The 20,410-nt window shown below is 37.4% G+C and overlaps 1 protein-coding gene across 4 annotated transcripts in view; it reads right to left on the bottom strand.

Annotated features, from left to right (window-relative positions):
• LOC131690863 (uncharacterized) overlaps positions 1 to 20,410 on the bottom strand; it is a 362,721-nt gene that overhangs the window by 48,701 nt on the left and 293,610 nt on the right. For all 4 annotated transcript variants that reach the window (XM_058976933.1, XM_058976935.1, XM_058976934.1 and 1 more), the window contains 2 exons: positions 12,326 to 12,428; positions 12,016 to 12,235 (listed from right to left, as the gene is read on the bottom strand). In XM_058976933.1, the coding sequence (XP_058832916.1) occupies positions 12,016 to 12,235; positions 12,326 to 12,428 (323 nt within the window). The remainder of the gene's footprint in view (positions 1 to 12,015; positions 12,236 to 12,325; positions 12,429 to 20,410) is intronic.

The raw sequence follows: 20,410 nt of genomic DNA, 5'->3' as shown, positions 1-20,410 counted from the left end.
TGACTAAATGATATAGGACAGAAATGCCTTCGGAAATTATTTTACTGTACATAGTGTCGTTGTTGGTCGTTGGTAAACTTTCAAACTGTTCACTTGAGAAACAGGAAAAAATGCATTACGCCAGCGAACTATGGCATACACGAGCAGATATAAAGCTATGAAACTGCGCTAGTTTTAAGCTCGCTCTGTTTGGGTGTGTGCGAGTGTATTGTGTGTCTTTTGTGATTACCGCATTCAACTTCTCCTTTCAGTCTGAATTAACAATTAGTTTTTAGAGTGTTGACTGTATTTTGACCGTATTCGTTGTATCATCATTCCCCATTTACGGCCGTTGGATGGGGCAGTATCGACCATCTTCGTTCTTCGCATTGACTCAAATGGCACTCGATTGGAGTTTTTCTTGCGTGTATTGGTGTTATTATAAGGAAGCAAAAATATTGCATATATAGGTACATTAATATACATACTAGCGATTGTAGACCGAGTAATACGGTCAAAATAATGCGACTTCCTAATGCGACCATCATAGGCTCATAACTCTACTATATTATTCGTTTGATGCTGTCATATGGATCATATGCATCAAATGGTTCCATAAACATAGTGTAATCTGTAAAGAAAATTTCGTTCCCAACGGACATATATACAGTCCAATTCAATGCCAGGAAACTAGTAGAAAACTATCTCGATGGCGTTGGAACTTTGTGGCCGCCAAAATAATTTGTAATACGTTGTCTGTTGTGATTAAGGTCATGGTAACTGGTATACAAGTGCAAAAATTATTTTTTTACAAAAACGTCGTTTTACGGAGGAGTAATAACTAACACAAAATATATAACACTTTTCTGGAATCAATTCCCGAGGTTCTATATTGTATGTCGTTTATCCCAGAAAAGAGACGGAAGGTTCCACTTTGAGCAATCATATCTCAGGAATGACTGCATCTTTTATAATAAAATTTACACAGTAGTTGTGTCTAAAAAGTATAACAACTATGATCAGTTTCAACGTTGGGAAATGTAAAGTTTTTCTTTCCACGCATAAAGATAAGCCGTACACAGGAGTAGTAGTATTTTATTACAATCAAAAGGTCTAAAAATAAAACTTTCTCATTTCTTTTTACGTCATAGTACAACATATCAGTACTGTTCACGAGCAAACTGTAAAGCCGTTAGTGAAAAAGCCGCCATGTGGCTGAATACGTGGCCGAAGTCCTTCCACGGATAAGATTTGACAGAAGCCCCCTTATAACCCATCGAATAGTAAGGGATACAGAAGAAGGCAAATAAATTGTTAACAATAAATTTGATTTACAAACTACGCCATTTCACAAATCAAGTTTTCGGCCGAGATTCGCTGGGCCCCCGCCCGAATGCTGCCGGGAGTTGCTGCTAACCTTTTATTGCCCATCTAAATGGATCTTTTCTGGATGGGTCGTTCGTTGTTGGGTTTCAGAGCGTTGCTCGGTGAAGGCGAAATGGCTCATCTCGGTGCAGACAGCTGTTTCTTTTTGTGAGTTTTTTTCCCCGCGATAGTCAGTACGTGGAAGATAGCTACTTCTAAGTAACTTTCGTTTTTTTTTGCTGGCACGCCTTTCCTCGTCGCTGTTATCTTCTGATTTAGTAATGGGAATTAGATGAAAAGTTTGTCTTCCTCTAGCTTTTTGATATGTTCGGGGACAACGGAGATAAACCGAGCAAGTTTATCGCATGGTATCAAGGGTATCGGATCACGATGGCACGGGTAATGCTGAAATATTGCCTCGTGTGTTTTACTTTAGGTCGTTATGGAGAAATGTGAGCAGTGGAGAGAAGGGTTTTGACGATTTTTGAGTGCCGTTGAAAGTGATAGACAGTTTCTGGATGTACTATATATTTTCAGCTTCTAAGATTCACAATAATAGCGAAGCATTTTTACATTTCTTACAGAATAAATTGAAGAATTTGAATTTGCTCAAACTTGAAGCTTCAAAACTGTGGCTCTGTATGGGATTCACTTTTGGGTCTAATCACTAAAATAACTTATTTTCCTTATACTTCTACCTATTTTTTGCCACAGAACGGCATTAAAGTATTGCTTCGTGAGGAGGCTTATTGTTCATCTTGGCATCTTTTTCTATTATTTATAAATTTTCCGCGGTTAACGAGAAACGGAGTTATTTGTATATTATTTTCTTAGTGCGCAATGGCTGGGCAATCAGTGTACTATATGCCTAGTACCTCCAAACCAACAGTCAGCTACACAAGCGAAAAAGCCTATACCTATGAAAACACAATAAAGTATTCTTTGCATTTCCTTTTGATTATGTCCATATGAGCCCTCCTGATTCACTCTAGAATACCAATCCGTCTTTCACTTTTCATATCTTTCGTTTCTTTTATTCATCAATTTACCGAAAATAGCCAACAAAATCGATAAATTATAATCATAGTCCGTGAGCGCAACAAGCAAACAAGAACATGCAGCCATGGTACGACGATGATGATATGGACGGTAAAGAAGGAAATAGCGGACTGAATGACCTCCTAATATTTAACCTCCAATACCGAAAATGATTTCCTTAGAAAAATTTGATTTATATACAGTGGAAAACTGCGTTCACTAGATCCAACGTCACAATTTAGTATTCTTTTCCTTTTTAATATTCACTAATAAAAAATATTCTTATACCAATTTTTCGTATATATTTAGCAATAATTTATTATTTATTATTTAATTGACTCAGGAGCCTTTCGGTTGTAATGGGTTAGGGTCAAGGTTAGGACATAAGACATAATATATTCAAGTACTGAATATAAACCAACAAAGCTGATAGTTTTGGGCGACTCGTAAGATCAAGATGGAACAGTAGCTGTAACAGTAACGAAAACTGGCAGATGGGATACTAGTGTAGACATATGTTGATCAAAAAATGTATTATTACGATGAACTACATTTTTAATCAAGAAATCACGAAGAGTAAAATACAAACACTTCTATTCAACCATCTTCTGACTGAATAGGGGGTACCTTCTCTAGAGTATCAAAATTATTCAATAGCCGGTTGACATTCGATCACAATGTCGAAAAATGTATCGAAATACTTTATTTAGCAGGCTGTCTGTACCTGTGGAAACAAAAAAATATTTTCGTGACAAAAGGCATAATCAATAGTAAAATTTATAAATTTTATAAAGCGTTTTGGGAGCAGCACAAAAAAGGAACTCTATTGTTGCCAGTACAAGCTTCATGTCCCTATTCTTCGAATGGTTTAAGTGGTACTATATGCACGTCCGTATCGTAGGGTTGGCCGTTCGCTCGTTTTCTCAGTTTCATAGAAACATAAGTGGGTCCGATATGTGGTCATTGGCGGTAAAGCAAAGCACCCTTAAAGCTGTAGCAAAGATCGTGGAGTAATCTAAAACAATTATCACTTAGAAGTCAACCCCGTCATGCCGTACGCTGAGGACTGAATTCCCCTCGATGCCGGGAAGAGCCCCGCAATATCACAAAGTTTCCGGCGCTCGACATAGACCCAACCAGTCGGAGATTCTTCGAGTTGTTATATTTGTTTCCATATGGAGATCATCAGGGTCACACTCTTCCTGTGCCCAGATTGATTTGTGGTGGTGAGTGGCGAATTTCTTTCTAGTATTTCTGCAAAAGAGTGCTGGATTCTCCTCACAATAGATGCTCTTTTCAACAATCCCGATGTCTCTGGTTCTCTGTGCAAATATCATATTGCTAAAATGGCACATTTTCTTGTAATTAGTGTAAATAAATAGAAATGTAAGATTCTACCGTGGCATAAGTAGTTTATCCCCCGCATCTATACTATTTAAAATAATTGTGAGAACTGTCGTATTTTCTTGCACAAGAAGCTACATTTTCACCGATCAACCTGGATTTATACTCGGACGATCTGTAAACACAAATCTTACCGATTTTACGCCATTCTACATTTCGTGGATGGAGTAAAAGGTACAAATTGATGCAGTGTACATAGATTTGCAGGATGCTTTTGACAATTACTCTTACCAATAATATCACGGCTTGGTGCATGGCGGAAGTTGTTGACTGGTTGTACTTACTTGTGTAAAACTTAGCGTGTGCATTTGCATTTCTTCTCGGTTTACGAACAAATCTGGAGTCCCTCAGGGTAGCAACATGAGACCACTGCTCTATCTGCTTTACTTCAATGATGCTTCTTTGTTGCTTGGTATTGCATGCAAACTGGTTTACGCAGATGATTTGAAGCTATACCTGGCACTTCGCTCTATCGATGACTGCGCCCGTCTTCAAGGGCTTTTGGATATATTCGTTGGCTGATGTTTGGTGGCATTTCGAAAAGTCATTTAATTACTTCCCACCACATGATTAATCCGATACATTGCGACTACAAAATCGACGAGTACAGGCTCAAAAGAGTAAATCACATTAGCAACCTCGGCGTTTTGTTAGATGCTAAGCTAACGTTCAATCGCTCAGCGTTAATCTCAAAAGTAACTCGACAGATCGGGTTTCTTTCAAAAATCAGTTAGGACTTTAAAGCTGAACGCACACGAGGCGACAGGATACACGTCACAACAAATATTCACTATGGATTTTGTTCTAGATATTTCAACGCGGCCACAGCAACGGCGTTGGAATAGATAGAAGAAAATGTATATTGAATATTTTTTGTGGCGTGGTGGTCTGTCACCTCGTATGCGACAGCTTAAGGATTCTCACCAGTGCAGCAAAAATTTAATTCATCCAATCGACACTGAATGAACACAGCCAATCAGTTGGCTACGGCAAGATTCAAATATATTTAACACATCGGTTGCTATTGAACTAATGTTCGGTTCCTGGCTCTTCATTCACCGTTGTTTTTAAATAACTCGCAGTTCATGTGCAACCTCTTTCGTTTGATCCTGTCATATGAAAAGATACCGCTGGGTCACACCAGTCAAATAAGATTCGGGCAAACAGTCGAACTTATCCAAAGTCCTAGGTGATAGGTAACGGAAATTGACGATGAAAGCCATTTTGGAATCCAAGGCTTTCGGTTACCACAAAACAGCGAAAACCACCGTCAATATGGGTGTCATGTGAAAGAGGTGGTCTAAAGATGTCGAAAATTGATGATTGAGGCCATTTCGAAATACAAAACGGCGGTTGCTGAAGTGATAACCATCATCAATATGAAAACAACTATCAATATGAATATCATTTGAAAGCGGGTGGTCAGCAGATGATGGAAACGAATGATTGAGACCATTTTGAATTCTATCACCTCAAACAGTGAAAACTTCAATATAGGTGTCATTTGAAAGGCAGCATATGCCGGAAATTGAGGATTAAGGCCATTTTGAAATCCAAGGCGGTTTCCGATAATCAAAAAAAACTGGAAATCATCATGAATATGGTTGTCGTTTGAAAGGAGCTGGTCAGCAGATGATGGAAATTAATGATTGAGGCGTAATTGAGTACCAATACGAGTTTGTAAGGACACACACACTGTTGTCCCGTGTAGTGCGAGTGCCATTCAAAATTATCGCTCAATGAAGCAAAGGTTACTTGAAACAGCGATCCCCATGATTCAGTAGATCCACAAACTCTAATCGATGACCACACCATCGATTTCAATGCTGTGAGCGGATACATAGACGCGGTATTCCTTCATAAAAGACTTGTTTGTCGCCATTTATGTCATTTGCATGCTTTAGACAAAATATTACCCGCTAAACCCTTCCTTCACCTGAGATTAATTCTCAACTCCGCATATAGATATTTTCAGAGGTATTGGATCATTTATTTGTACCTTTTATACTATACTCCCACCAACCCTAGTCTTAATACAAACTCAATTCGTCTTGAACTGTTTTACTAGTTTAAGTTGGTCTAATGATGTCCCTAAAATAAAAAAGAATAGTATGAAAATTGCTCCTTAGTTTATAAATGTAGCTTTCAAATAATTTCATATTGCTATCCTCTAGTTTTGAGAAACTTAAAATGTAACATGCAAATAAACAAAAAATCTGTGTTTCACTTGCATTGTCAAAAAGATGGGTGCGTAATATTTGGGTCAAAATCGGAATATTGTAACGGCACTTGGATTGGAGAATCTAATGATTTACACTGTAATCTAGAATCGTTCAAACTGTCTCCTCAGTATACTGGATCAAAGTGAAATTCAGTTTGAGTCAGTTGTATGTTATACAAATTTTGTTGTATTCATATGTCTTTGCCGAAACTTTTTAAACCTCCAAACAGGGACATTGCAGTATACATTGCTTACACCGGTTTGTTTGTCTTAAAGTGTTACAAGGCACAAAACGGAGTCTCAGTTAAGGGTACCAGAAGATTGTATGCAGCAAATTCGAAGCATTTTCTCCCCAAGAACATGAATCCTTTGATCCAAATTCCCACTTCATTATGGCCGACTAGGTATCGATTGGTCGTAGTTCAACTACGACCAATCGATACCTAGTCGGCCGTAAAGAAGTGGGAATTTAGAAATATCAGAAAAAAATGTTTTTAAAACTCTTAATAAAGTGGCATAAAATCTGGAGCAATCATGTTTTTACGTTACGGAAACAGGACCTTTAAAAAAATTCATATTATTTATAAATTGTTCATTTCCCCTTCAGTAACGTCACCATAACCATTTCATTCAAACATTTAGGAATATTCAGAGTCCGACTATTCGATATGTACTTATTCACGATTTATTACATCTTGAATATGATCTAGGTTTCGTGGCTGTGAATTAGTTCATAAAATCAAAACATGTTTTCTCGTGAAATATTTCACGATACTCATAATTTTATTTATGAATCCTTTCAATCATTGTGAACTAGTTCATGATTACTAACATATTAGTAACGATTCAATATCCGTGCTCGTGAAATAGTTCACAAAATATTTCTCATGTATACGTGAATTGATTCATCCTAGTGAATTAGTCACGACTCACCTTTCTTGCTCGTTCACAAAATAATAAAATATTATTCCGGTATTCGTTAATTGGTTCATGATTCCTAGAAAATTAGTCACAACTTACCATTCGTGCTGGTGAAATAGTTCACAATATGTTGAAATAATGTTTTCGTTAACTAGTTCATGATTCCTAGAGCAATAGTCACTGCTGATCATTTGTGCTCGTGAAATAGTTCACAAAACGATAAAATATTACTCATGTATTCGGGAACTGGTTCATGATTCCTAGTATATTAGTCATTACTCATCATTCGTGCTTGTAAAATAATGAAATGTTATTTTTTGGAAACGTGAACAGGTTCATGATTTCTAGAATAATAGTCACCATGAGTGCCCATGAAATCATTTACAAATTCATAAATGATTGTCCATGTATACGTTAACTGGTTTATGGTTACTAGTATAATATTCACGACTGATCATTCGTGCTCATGAAATAAAATATAACGATAAGGTGAATATAAATTAAGAAACTCGTGACCAAAGTTTTAAAAGCATGAATACCGTTGGTCAACTCATCAATTAAATATCACGGTAACAGCAACCTAGGAGGCCGTGAATAGGTTCTCGGGTCCGTGAAAATGAATATCTTTTCCAGTCGAATATTGAAATTGAAAGATTTTTCGCAACAATCAGATAATAATATATTGATAGCAACTAATATCGATTTTCCAAAACAGTATTAACATCTCTGGTTGAAGCTCAGTACCAGTAAATAAAAGTGCCTGTAAAGCGGGACAATATAATTTTGATTGTCTTTAAGTAAAATCTTTGATTTACAGTATATGATGTTGAACTGTTATTAAAAATAAAAACGAATCTTAATGTGAAGGAAGTGACATACATACAGTTACACCACGTGAGAAATTGTGCATAGATAACGTATAAAAGTTTAGATTGGGCAGAAAAAATCATTGTGAAGAACATAATGAGAGATGGCGTTTGCTCACGGGTTGCTTACATTAATATTTTATTGCGCCTATCACCAACGTTTCGAAGGCCTTCATCTTCAGGGCAAAAAAACACAAACAAGAATGCTCTGAAGATGAAGGCATAGACCTTCGAAAGGTTGGTGATAGGTGCAATAAAATATTAATGTAAGCAACCCGTGACCAAACGCCATCTCTCATTACTGAAAACAAAGTAGTCGTTCATCTTTCTATTGTGAAGATTAACATGCAACACGGTATTGTATACAAGGTGTTTGGTTCATGGTTAAGAACCTCTCGAGAGATGATTGACTGTCATATTTGGAGAAAAAAATCGTTCTACACATACCTTCAAATCTCAACCGTTACTAAGTCTTAAAATAGCTCTAATTCCAAAAATAAACTTTATATTTCAAATATTTTGGATCAATTGAATAGGTGAGAAAATTTTACATTGAAAAATGTTCTTAAATGTTTGAGCTAATGAGGTTAAGTAACTTTTTCACTGTAATTTATTTAAAATTTAACAATTTTGATCGATTTTTCGTTCATTTCGCGAAAATTCTAATAGTTAACATCACCGTTTCAATATTTCAAATTTTTAGTCTTGAAGAGTTGTATAATTTGTTTTTTGACATGATACACTTATCTTGTCTTGTTTTCATGTGTTTGGGTTACTGAACTTGGATATTTTTATCTCATATTCACTAATACTAGATCTTATTGAAAAAGTATGGCACTTATTGTACCTTTTCTTATTTTTATTCGAAAGTTAGGAAAACTTTGCAGAGAAAAATGTATTAATACCTTTCAGTTAAGTGAATTTAGTATTCTTTTAGAAGTTAATTAGTTTAAAGTTAGTGTTATTATTAGCATTTTCGTTATTTTCTTAAAATAGTAAATAATAAACTTCACCATTATTATCATGGAATTAATGCATCTCAGCAAGCTCTACAATTCTTCCTTTGACTCCATTCAATTATCTCTTTTAGTTTCGAAGCAAAATCATTTTTATCTTCTCGTTTCATATGCAAAAACAACGATTTCGAACCCACTGCATTTGTGATGAGGCCATGCTGTGTTAACTATTAAATTGCAGCGAAATGAAAAGCGATAGGGATAAAGTGTCAAATAATAAGTTGTAGAGAAAATTAAGGGGCAAAAAATGAATAATGTGACGATAAATTTAGTTGATTAATAATTAGAATAATTACAAAAATCACCAACAACGCAAATTTTGAGTTATTTTACTAGTAAAAAGTCATGTAGTACACTTAACTAAAAGATATCTGTGCATACATCGAAAGGAAATTTTCTCAGCTTTCCAATGAAGCCCTGGTAATAGCGATATAAAGCATATTTTTTAGATTAGAGTCTTTTAAGGACTTGCAAGTCAATTACAGGAAAAGTTTAGAAGTGAAATTACAAGGAAACGAGAAGAGATAGGAATATTATGTTGAAAAACAAATTATGAATCGCCCTCAAACCCAACTTTTGGATAATAGGTATTGCTATAATCATAATTCATTATTTTGAGAAAATTTACAAAAACCTCATCAAAAACACTAACTTTTAAATACTTTACAACTAAAAGGTAATTAAACTAATTATCTGAAAGATATGAGAACATTATTAAATAGAAAATTTTCTCACCTTTCCAATGGCACTAAAAGATTTAAAATACGAGATATATGTTTTGAGTTAGAGGTGTTTTAAGATAAACAAGTTTTTTTGCACGAAAAGTTCAACTCTGTAACGGTTGAGATTTGATGGTATGTATAGAACGATTTTTTCTCCAAATATGACAGTAAATCACCCCTCGAGAGATTCTTACTCATGAACCGAACACCCTGTATGAAAACATTAAAGCTAAGATCCTTAATATATGAATAACGATAAAACGTTGTTAAAATGCGTTTGGCAAATAACGCTGTTCACCTTGCCTGGCTAGATTCTTACGTGCTAGCTTTGTAACCAGACGGCACATTGTGGAAAACAATGCTTCGAAGTTATTAAGAAAAATCAACCTACTGCAACCAACACCAAAAGCAGTTTTCAACGGTTGATAAGACAATCAATTAATCAACGAATAATTGCTTTGTATATCGAAACTAACTTTCTGTTCCAACAACGAAAGAACAACGATTGGTCTAGTGTCTCCAAACCAACAAGCAGCACAATAAATGTCGATAAAGAGATATTTAAAACCCGACCCGATAAATAGCATAGATAAATAGCAAGAACTCCAAACATAATGAAAGTTGTACCGATCATGACATGAACGTGAATGATTACGCGAGAGAAGGCAAATAGGCTAGTTCCCAAGTTGTGTTGGATGACACAGGTAATGCATCACCACCACGAAAAAAGTTCTCACACACAAGACCCTCTGATCCGCAGTAACTTTGTGTTATTCTTTTAGTTTACATAATGTAAAAACATGAAAGCTCCACGGCTCAGTCATGCAAACGCATTGAGTCGTGTCAAATATAACAAAAATAAACATTGAAATTGATGTTACGCCGTAGGGTGTTGCGGATTTAACAGTGGTCGGTGATATGAAAAAGGTTGAGAACCGCTGATTTAGTCGATATACTTTCTGCGAATCAGTGTATCCTCAAATTATGAACAAGAACCATAACAAAAACTAGACATGTCCAGAGTAACCCAACCAAACATTGGAATGTAATGCCTTGTATATTTTTGGCGCAAACTAGTTTTTTGAAAACACAATCAGTTTCATGAATACAAGGTTTATTATCCATAATTTCAGGAACTTGGTCACGATTTTCGTAAATCATTCAGTTGACGAAATCGTGAATTTATGGACGGTTTTTTCCCGTGTAAGTGACGGATGCGACTGACATGCTTAGGAAGTGGATTAAAATTAAATAAAATAAATGAGAATGGCTTCCGACAGTACAAATTTTTATGGGTGGTGTGAAGTGAAGTACCAAGTACCAAGAATTGCACCAACCACTATTCAATAGTTGATCCAATATATGTAAGCTGTGCAAAATTCATGTATAAAACGGCTCTACGAGCTGCGTCTGTTCGATTGATACAGTACATTTACTGTGTTACAATAATTTCGTTTTCACCCTTTACCATTGACCAAGCTTCAAATTTATGCGTGACAATTCGGAACTAAATTCTGCATAGGTAGATACCATACCTAGTCATATTTCAAACGATAAAATCAGAAGGAAATCATTTCAGTCTTCCGAACGGCAGCCACAGACTCAGGTACTTTTGAGTTATGAACGAATATGTTTCACAACTTCCGTAGCTCGGGGCTGCATCCATTTCTTGATTCCTTCTTCTTGACGACAAAGCCACCAGTACCCATGACGTGGGGGTTGAATAAGTTAAAATAAGAACTTTCTTCCGACCTGTCGTCGTCATCACCAGCAACACCACCACCGTCACCAAACCAAACAACATCCGATAGAGAGAGAGAGAGCGAAAAAAAGACTGCAAACTATGCTAATTTCCAGCGGCTTTGTGAAGTGTCAAGAAAAATATCTCCGATATGTTAGCATGCCCTTTTTGCCGTTGCGCTCCGGATATTAGTCAAATTTCACTTTTACACACATGTATGTGATGCTTTCTGGCGCCAAAGGCGCTGGGTTCGAGCATGTGGCTTCCGATATGTGTGCAGGAATGGTCGTATCAGTGATTTATAGCATATTTGATGCATTTTGTGTACGTAATAAATATCCGGAAGGGGATTGGAAAGTCATGTGAATGTGACAGATGGGAAGATAGCAGAGCGCGTGAGTCTGGTTATTCAGTCACGATCGTTCTAATTCGCCCGTCGCTTCGGTGTAACTGGCGAAGCGTAACGGTGATGTGTTTGAGACAGAATTACCACAGCTACATTCTGGGAAATATGGTAAGGGCGTAAATTGAAGCAGTAATTGATTTGAACCGAGATGAACATTTTCGTGGAAATTGCTAAAATTACATTTAAAGGAAGGAACTCGATACCAGCTGGTTTGATTCTCATCAGCGATGAATTTGAACGGTAATACACTTCTTAGAAACATTTCCGCTACGGATTTGTGTTATATAGAATTTTTAAAATGGTTTCTGGATCTTATGATTCATTTAAAAAACTCACCATTCACGTGCAGATAGTAGATTATCACTTTGGGTGGATGGGTGGAAATCTGGCACTCGTAGACACCCTCGTCGTTTTTGTTGGCAGCCGCAATTTTCAAGCGCCAGTTGTTCGGATACTGGAACTCGATCGTGTACCTAGGATCACCCGAGTATGTCTGCTTCCCGACTGTCAACAGTTGTAGGTCTGTTTCGCCGTGTTTCCGTCGGACCCACGATACCTGTCGATAAGAAAAAAAAATTGAGAATGTCAGTACTTTTCGTCAGATTTCTGTGGTGTATGATGTGACAAAAAAAATTTATTGACTAACCGTTTTATCCTGAAGTAAACTTATCCTACAGCTAAGAAATAAATCATCGCCGTTCTGAACGGTAATGTTGGTCACGTTGTCCGTTTCGAAATGAGGGCCGTACCTGGAACAATAAATCAGAGACAACCAACGTTGAAGTGATCACATTCCGAATTAAATGAGCAATAACAAAGCATTTTATAAATGTCTGCAAAATTACATATCTTAGTTCTGATTTGGATTTTGTAGGCGCATGGTTTTACTTTTCTTATATATTGGCAGAGAAATAGATTTTTCAGGGCCTCCAATGGATGGAGGCTCCTCAGTTTGGGTGTTCTTTAGTTGGGCCGTAACTCTCTGGATATGCAAATATGAGCAAAAAATTGCTTGGACAATCACTCAAACAATTGTTAAAGATGAGAGCAGTTCCCCTTTGCAGTACTATCATCCCTTTTGGCAAGTTTTTGACATATTCATTCTATTAGTTCGGTATAATTAAGATAGCTGTTTGTATCACCACAACACATAACATTCATGAACACTAGGGCATTGCAAAATTTTTTTTTGAATTTTCAAAGGCCCCCCTCTTATATTGTGACAAATGTCCAAGTAAGGTCAGATGCCAAATTTCACATCATTTGGACAATTTTAGACCCCCACCCACTTCGCTTGAAATTTTTTGAAATTGGTGCTATGGGAAAATATGGAGGAAAAATACATTAAATGCTATAACTTTTGAAGTAGCAATCAGAAAATAATAGAGATATATGCACGAGAAAATGATGAAGTTTAATATGAATGACAAAAGGCCATATAACCCCAACCTCACGTATTCGGACAAAGGTCAAAAAGGCTCCGATCGATTTTTGAGATTTTTTCACATTAGAAAAACTACAAAATATGTATGATTTGCATCACGGAGCAGAAAAATCATTAAAAATAGGGGATTTTGGGCCCAAAATGACCCAGTACCCCACTTTTCCGTATTTTTCTAGAAACAATATCTCCATTCAAATACTAAGATTATTTCCTTTCAAAAGAGGTATAAATTGTAATTTTCTGATTGCTACTTCAATAGTTATAGCATTTAATGTATTTTTCCTCCATATTTTCCCATAGTACCAATTTCAAAAAATTTCAAGCGAAGTGGGCGGGGGTCTAAAAAATTGTCCAAATGATGTGAAATTTGGCATCTGAGCTTACTTTGACATTTGTCATAATATGAGTGGGGGGGCCTTCGAGAATACAAAAAAAAATTTTTGCAATACCCTAATGAACACATTACTAGCACATCTGATAGTTTTGGAAAAAAAACATTGTACTGGATTTCTTCACTTGCAACTACTCTTGCCTCATATCTGAGACAAAGTACGGATTTATGCCTGAAAAATCAACTTCTGCTAATCTTGTATCGTACACACCGTTAATCATCAAGTCCTTACAAGCACGGTAACAAGTTGATACTCTCTACACTGACTTCTCCACTGCTTTTGACAAGATCAACCACACAGATAGAAGTTACCAAGCTACACAGGCTTGGATTTAGTGGTTCCTTTCTTGATTTACTTCAGTCGTGCTTAACTGGAAGGGACATGAAAATAGCGACAATAGGAGACTACAAGACCTCTTCTTTCACTGTGAGCTTAGGGGTCCCACAGAGCAGTCATCTTAGACCATTTATATTTTTGCTTTATCTAAATGATCTGTTCATTGCAATGATTTAAGTTCGCCGATGATTTTAGATTATGTCACCCTATTAAGGATGAAGGAAGTTTCATACAGTCATACTCGCGATGTTGTAAAACGACTGTTTCAAAATTCCCTGCCCTGTTAGTAGTAATCCTAGTGTTTTTTTTGCGTGAAAATAGTTCCATAACACGAAAAAAAAATGTTTTCGAAATCGTGAATAAAGTACAATGAATTCTGGATCATACAAAAACAGGACCATGAACAAAAATCCCGTGTTTTATATTTATGTTCAATTTCCCTTCAATAACGTCCGCACAACGCTTTAATTAGAGGAGATATTTGTTTTTGCTTTGTGTACTTCAGTTATGTTTTCCACCATGCCATTACAAAATCTATTCTCTGTACATAAACTAGTTCACAATTTTATGAACACTACTCATAAAACAAATGGTTTACTCGTGATTTTATTCATAGATTTAGGAATATTATTCAGAGTCCGACTGTAGGATGTGAACTGATTCATGATTTATTTCATCTTGAACATGATCTGGTTTTCGTGGTTGTGAACTAGTTCACAAAATCAAAATATATTTTACCGTGATCCAGTTCACGACTCTTAATATATTGATCACGGTTCCATATCAATAATGGTCCCGACTCGTGAAATAGTTTGCTAAATCGGAAAATAGTGATGATGTATACGTTAACGGATTCATGATTCTTAGCAAATTAATCACGACTTACCATTCATACTCGTGAAATAGTTCACGAAATCGAAGAAAAGCACACAGATAATTGCACTGCGAATTTATATTTCAAATATTATATTTATATTATGGGGCCTTTCACATTGCGTGAGTGCTACCTCAATCTTCATTATCACACATTGCTTGACCATTGAACGAGACTGAGAATAATTTGGTGGGTTCAGCTCCTTTAGGATAAACTGTGCTCAATTGCCGTTGAACCATTGTCGCAAGTTCTTGCTACAATGGTGACTGGCTAGATCTGGCCAAAACGTAACTAGACCATCATGAGACTTAGTTATGGCCAAAATCTGTTCGTTATGGGACCCCATTCTTAACACTTAGTTTTATCTGTCACAAAAACTCTGTTTTTCTTGCCACAGAAACAGATCTCTTGCAGCACCATATTTTTTTATTTTTGTGAAAGTAAATTTGAATCTGACAGGAAACTTGCCGCTAGCAGAAGCCTTGTAAAATTTGAGTTCCAGGATTTCTTTAAAATTCGCTTCCGCATAAGGTTTATCGTCCTTCAAGACACATCCATTAGGCTTCATCACGACCGTTACCGGCATACGTGTTCGGATATTGACCGCTGTTTATTGATTGGGACTTCGGTTGGGTTGTTTATTTTTTGCTATTATTTCTGCCGTCTATCGTGGGCTTTCCGGTCTACGGGGGGATTTTTTTTCCTCGATGGGGAGTCATTGTCAGGTTTGCCCTCTGCTACTGGTTGACTGGTTTCGCCTGCTTTTTCCCTCGCTCGTCTTTGCGTTCATGTCGTCGTCGATAGAGCGTCTTTGGTTATAACTGATGTTTTCTCGGGTGACTACAGTATAGTTGTATTCTGTATTATTTAAAACTTATGTTACCTATTGGTATGAGGATACCGTGTAATATTGTTTGTCTGGCAACTACTTTCTGAACAGTTATTGTGTATCAACAGATGTTGAAGGTTGTTTTTTAGAGTTGGTTGTAGTAGATAAATTTGCTATACTTGTGTTGGCTTACCGCCTGGCTACAGTACTGGTATGTGGGTGTCTACCCAGAGTGTGTGCATAGCGTTCTTTGGATGTAGTTAATACCTTGAGATGCCCTCGAAAGTCAAGTAAGAAGGCCATTAGCATTACGTGCCATTTGAGCCAGTCGCTACCGATTCCTGAAGAAGGAATAGGTTTGTTCAGCCGCATTCGCACCCCCCGGAAACCGTTGAGTATCCAAGGGAAAACATTTCTTCATGTGCCGTTTGTGACAGATTCCCTCTTCTCCATAATTCAATCTTGAATCTATTAACCATTCAAATGGCTACATTGACTGATTAACCTGAGTCAAATGCGTCGTATTTACCTTAAAACAACAACTAACCAAAAGCGCCAATATCACTATAGCTATATTCTCCGTAAATATGCATTTGTTTGTTAAAAAAATTACTAATAAAAAAACTAACCATCAAACGTCTGATTCAAAATTTAAATTGCAAATTAGAGATGTAAGCAGGTATTGTACCGCAGGGGCCAACACAATATTCCACACACTTCACAAATCCCCAAACATTTATACTGGTTGCTACCAACACGTACGAATCAATCGGAACTAGTTCTGAGCACTAAACTTTATATTGGCCGCATCAGATCCAAAATCCGCAGTGCCTCGGAGCGTCGCCTCGACAGACGGACCAGGTAATAAAAGCCAGAACTGTCCAGAACTCGCATTCATTCCAGTAATTCCTGATTACTCCTTTGGTATAGCACCCAGCCACGCTGTCCCATAGTCAGCATCCAGACGGCGTCACTGCGGATTAATTATGGATTAAATATATTCTCCATACCGCGCACATTCCGATTCGTAACCCATATCGAGGCTGCGGAAGCTATCGAACCGTCTAAAAAGGTCATATATTCAGACCTCCGCATTGGCACGTGGTGGTGAAGATCACCTGAGGAGTCCCGGAGACCTGCGACTAACACCGACCGCCTTCATAACGCGGAACAGCAACGAGACAACACGGAGAACCCGCGATAGAGGATCGTGTCATCTTTACGGGCCCACACACGTAACACACACTACATGATAGGGTCAACGTGAGTAATCTTGTACATGCTAACCATAAAACTTAGGATAAGGATTTAGAACTAGGGAACTTAGATTAGAGATTTAGAATAAGTTCAATCAATGAATATATCAATATTAGGTTACTCGCATTCAATTTTGTTATTATTTCTCTCAATATTCACTATTTTCCCTGAGAAGATAAGTTATAGTGAAATCTAAAAATATATTAAATATCTATAACTATCAATCTTTTAATCTGTGCTAGTGCACAGTGCCAAATCGTGTAGGCTGATATCATATCATATCATCGTCCATATACATTGGATCTTAGTATTAACGTTTTCATATTCGATGTCGTGTTGCATGTTATTCTTCGCTACGAAGTTTTCTGCCTCGACTATAAAATTGAATCAGTAGTATACTCCTTGTATGATGTAATTGTATATGTGACACCTTTGTAAGCTCTATTTCACCTTTATCGACTGTTCCAGGTCGCGTACTGTTGATCTAAAACGAGTCTGTTTAACGTGAATCACTATTGTGTTATACCGCAATGAGCGCAATTTATTTTGTGATTCACTCATATCACTCACAGTATGGAGACAATTGGTCTTCGCTGTTTCTATAATTTACACCAGACTTCCCATGAACATCGACAATTTTGTACATGTGTACAAAATTTGTGCACGCGTTCAACCTCAAACATGCTTCGTACCGATGTACAGGTTCGCCTCGAACATCGAACCCAAGCGAACGGTGTACAAACTCTAGCTCAAACATCCGTGTACGCACACCGGGTGCGTACACGACAACGATTTGCACAAGACAAAAAGAGTCAACGCTAATGATGTTGAGAGTGAGAAAGAGAAAACTAGTGCCTCGAACCTACGTGTACGTACATGGGGCTCGGTTGTGCAGGCGAACAAGTGCACGTGTTTAGGTACAAAATATCGTGTTTGAGTTCGTACACGAAATGTGGGTATAATATGAGCGCAGAACCAGAGCGAACATTGTGTGCGATGTGCATATGGGAAGACTGATTTACACAAGACGGAGCGGCGCGGGTAGTTTTTGTTCCTTTGTCTACCGTTAACGGACAGTTTGCTTTCTGACTTCTATTTATTTATTTATTTCTTCGTCTTTGACTATTTGTGCCATACAGACTGTTTCTTAAACTAGTCTAACTCTGCTTGATTACAAATAATAATAAAACAAATAAAGAAACAACGCTACACAACATTAAGCAATATTTCATAGTAAAATTTATAACAAAATTCAGCGTTGCGGCGGCTCCCATATTTCGAATTTCTCGTAAAATTCTCGGAAACAGATTCCCTTTGGCCACGTCGATGGAGACAATGCAGCGTTTTTCAATCTCGCGTCGATTCCTACCTTGAATGAAATGTACGGCATCGATGACTGATCCTTCCATTCAGGCACTAGCTTTTTCACGATTGCATTATTTGTCCCAAGCGATTCGGCAACCAAGATTGAAATATCCCTTTCATTCGCTGTATTTTTGACGCGAGTGAAGAATAACCAGCAAAGATTGCTCGATTCCGAAGCATTAGTCATTTCACGAATAACCCTACACCCTTGTTGCAAACGAGTAGACGACATCTGCGGTATTGATTGGGCCAGTGGTGAAATTTCTTCAGCAAATAAAAATCTATCATCGCGCGAACGGGTCATTTCGGCAATCGATTCTTGAATAGCAGTTATTGCATATTTCATATTTGACACTTCTTCGATAAAACCAGCACTGGGTTTTTCTGTTTGAGTGTCTACATTAACAGACACAGTAGCAGCACTAGCAGGGGTAAGTGAAGCGGCATCGGCGATCGTTTCACGTTTATCTCGAAAAGTTTGAATCTTGCGAACATCGACCAGGATCGTTGTACAGGGGCTAACATCCACCAGATATTCCTGTGCTTATTGCAGCTTCTTACCTCTGCTATTGTTAGTGTAGCACATTTGGCATGATATTGATCCGAGCAGAATCCATCGCAGGCAATCATCTCGTCACCGGCCGCAATAGGCAGAGCACATTTACAACAAAACATCTTCAGCTAGCACGACTTGTCCAATACTAGGCGGGTGGCGACTTACGTTCTGTAGCGTCTAATTGTATCACCGTATAGATGTAGTAGTGTCAAATGGCAGTTCGTTTTACAACGCAGAAAATTTTTATCATCAAATACTACCGATGATGCAAATATTTGATCCGGAAAGAGTGCACTTCAACTGGAGTCAAGAAAAGATAACACTAAGTACAATGTAGAGAGCGATCACGCAATGATTTTAAACGATAATCGACAGCAGCTCAGATCACAAACAAGCAGGTCAGAGACACAACGCAAAAATGAATTCTGATTTGTGTGAGATGAAAAAGACGGCATAATCCGCTAGTTTTTTATTTGTATTATAGAGGTTTTAACCTCTATAACTCGCCTCTTTGGGTTAGAGAAATCTCTTTTGGAAAAATCTCTAACCATATGTGCGGGTTTGGGAATCGAACCCAGTCGAGCTGTGTACAAAGCAATCGATTTACCAACTACGCTACGCCCGTCCTTCAGTAGTTTCTTCTCATGCTCATTCGAGAACGGATGGAACAATTTCGTTGCTCGCAGGCATGGGAAATATCGCAACTCGAACCATTCGTCCGCCATTCACAAGTTTTCTTCGCTTCTCATGTATTCTCCTTACAGAGAAAATGAGGCAAGGCAACCTGGAGCAGGGGACGAAGCTGCGCTGAAGCTGCAACATCAAATAGGGAGGCCAATCCATTGTTTTTTGTTCTATCCCTTCCCAGCATGGATGGTGCTTCTCGATTGGCGCGTTCGCCTTGGATTTTCATCAAACATTTCCATTTTGATATTATTTTCCCACAATACAATAAATACTTGGATAATAATTTATCGTTTATTGGATAACCGATAATCGTAGAGGGGGCTGGTATCCACTTGGAGGATGATTTTACTTTTTTTTGCTCCGAATAAACCCATTCTAGAGGCCCTGTGAAATCCGGCTGCAGAAGCCATGAATTGATCCACTGTGTTTCTACTTTCCTGACGTACGAAGTGACAAAACAGGAATGTCTTCTTCATTTTCTACATCTTTCTACTTTTGTGAATTAAATTAGTAAGTTATCTCTGATCATACTTCTTATCTATTTGTAATAAACCTGCTTCCTTCTCATTATAGTTGTTAGAATAATAATGAACGACGCGCGCATGAAATTGCTAGTATGTCCGCCATGCAAAGTAAGATATTCACTAACAGTTATGCTTATTTTGGGCCGCTCAAAATTATTTCATATTGTCGTCGCGAAAACAATTGATGCCTAGTTGAATTGAATTATTGCGTTACCTTTTGCTTGCTGTCTTCTCTTCTTCTATTTGAATTAATTTGATATATATTCTGAGAATATTGGAAATAGTATATACAATTTATCGCTATTTGTCGTTATATTGCTAATCTCTATATTTAGGCACCTTATGAGTCTCCGAGTCCGGATTCCTACAGATTTTTTAAATCGAATACCTGACTCCCTCCTCTCAGACACCTGTGGAGTGAGCAGTAGTATATACGGCCTTTAGTAATAACATGTGTCGGACTAACA

This window comes from Topomyia yanbarensis, chromosome 3, assembly GCF_030247195.1.
Source record: "Topomyia yanbarensis strain Yona2022 chromosome 3, ASM3024719v1, whole genome shotgun sequence".
In the NCBI taxonomy this organism is placed as follows: domain Eukaryota; kingdom Metazoa; phylum Arthropoda; class Insecta; order Diptera; family Culicidae; genus Topomyia; species Topomyia yanbarensis.
Note: the sequence above shows the minus strand (reverse complement) of the source record. Positions and strands in the feature narration are given on the sequence as shown.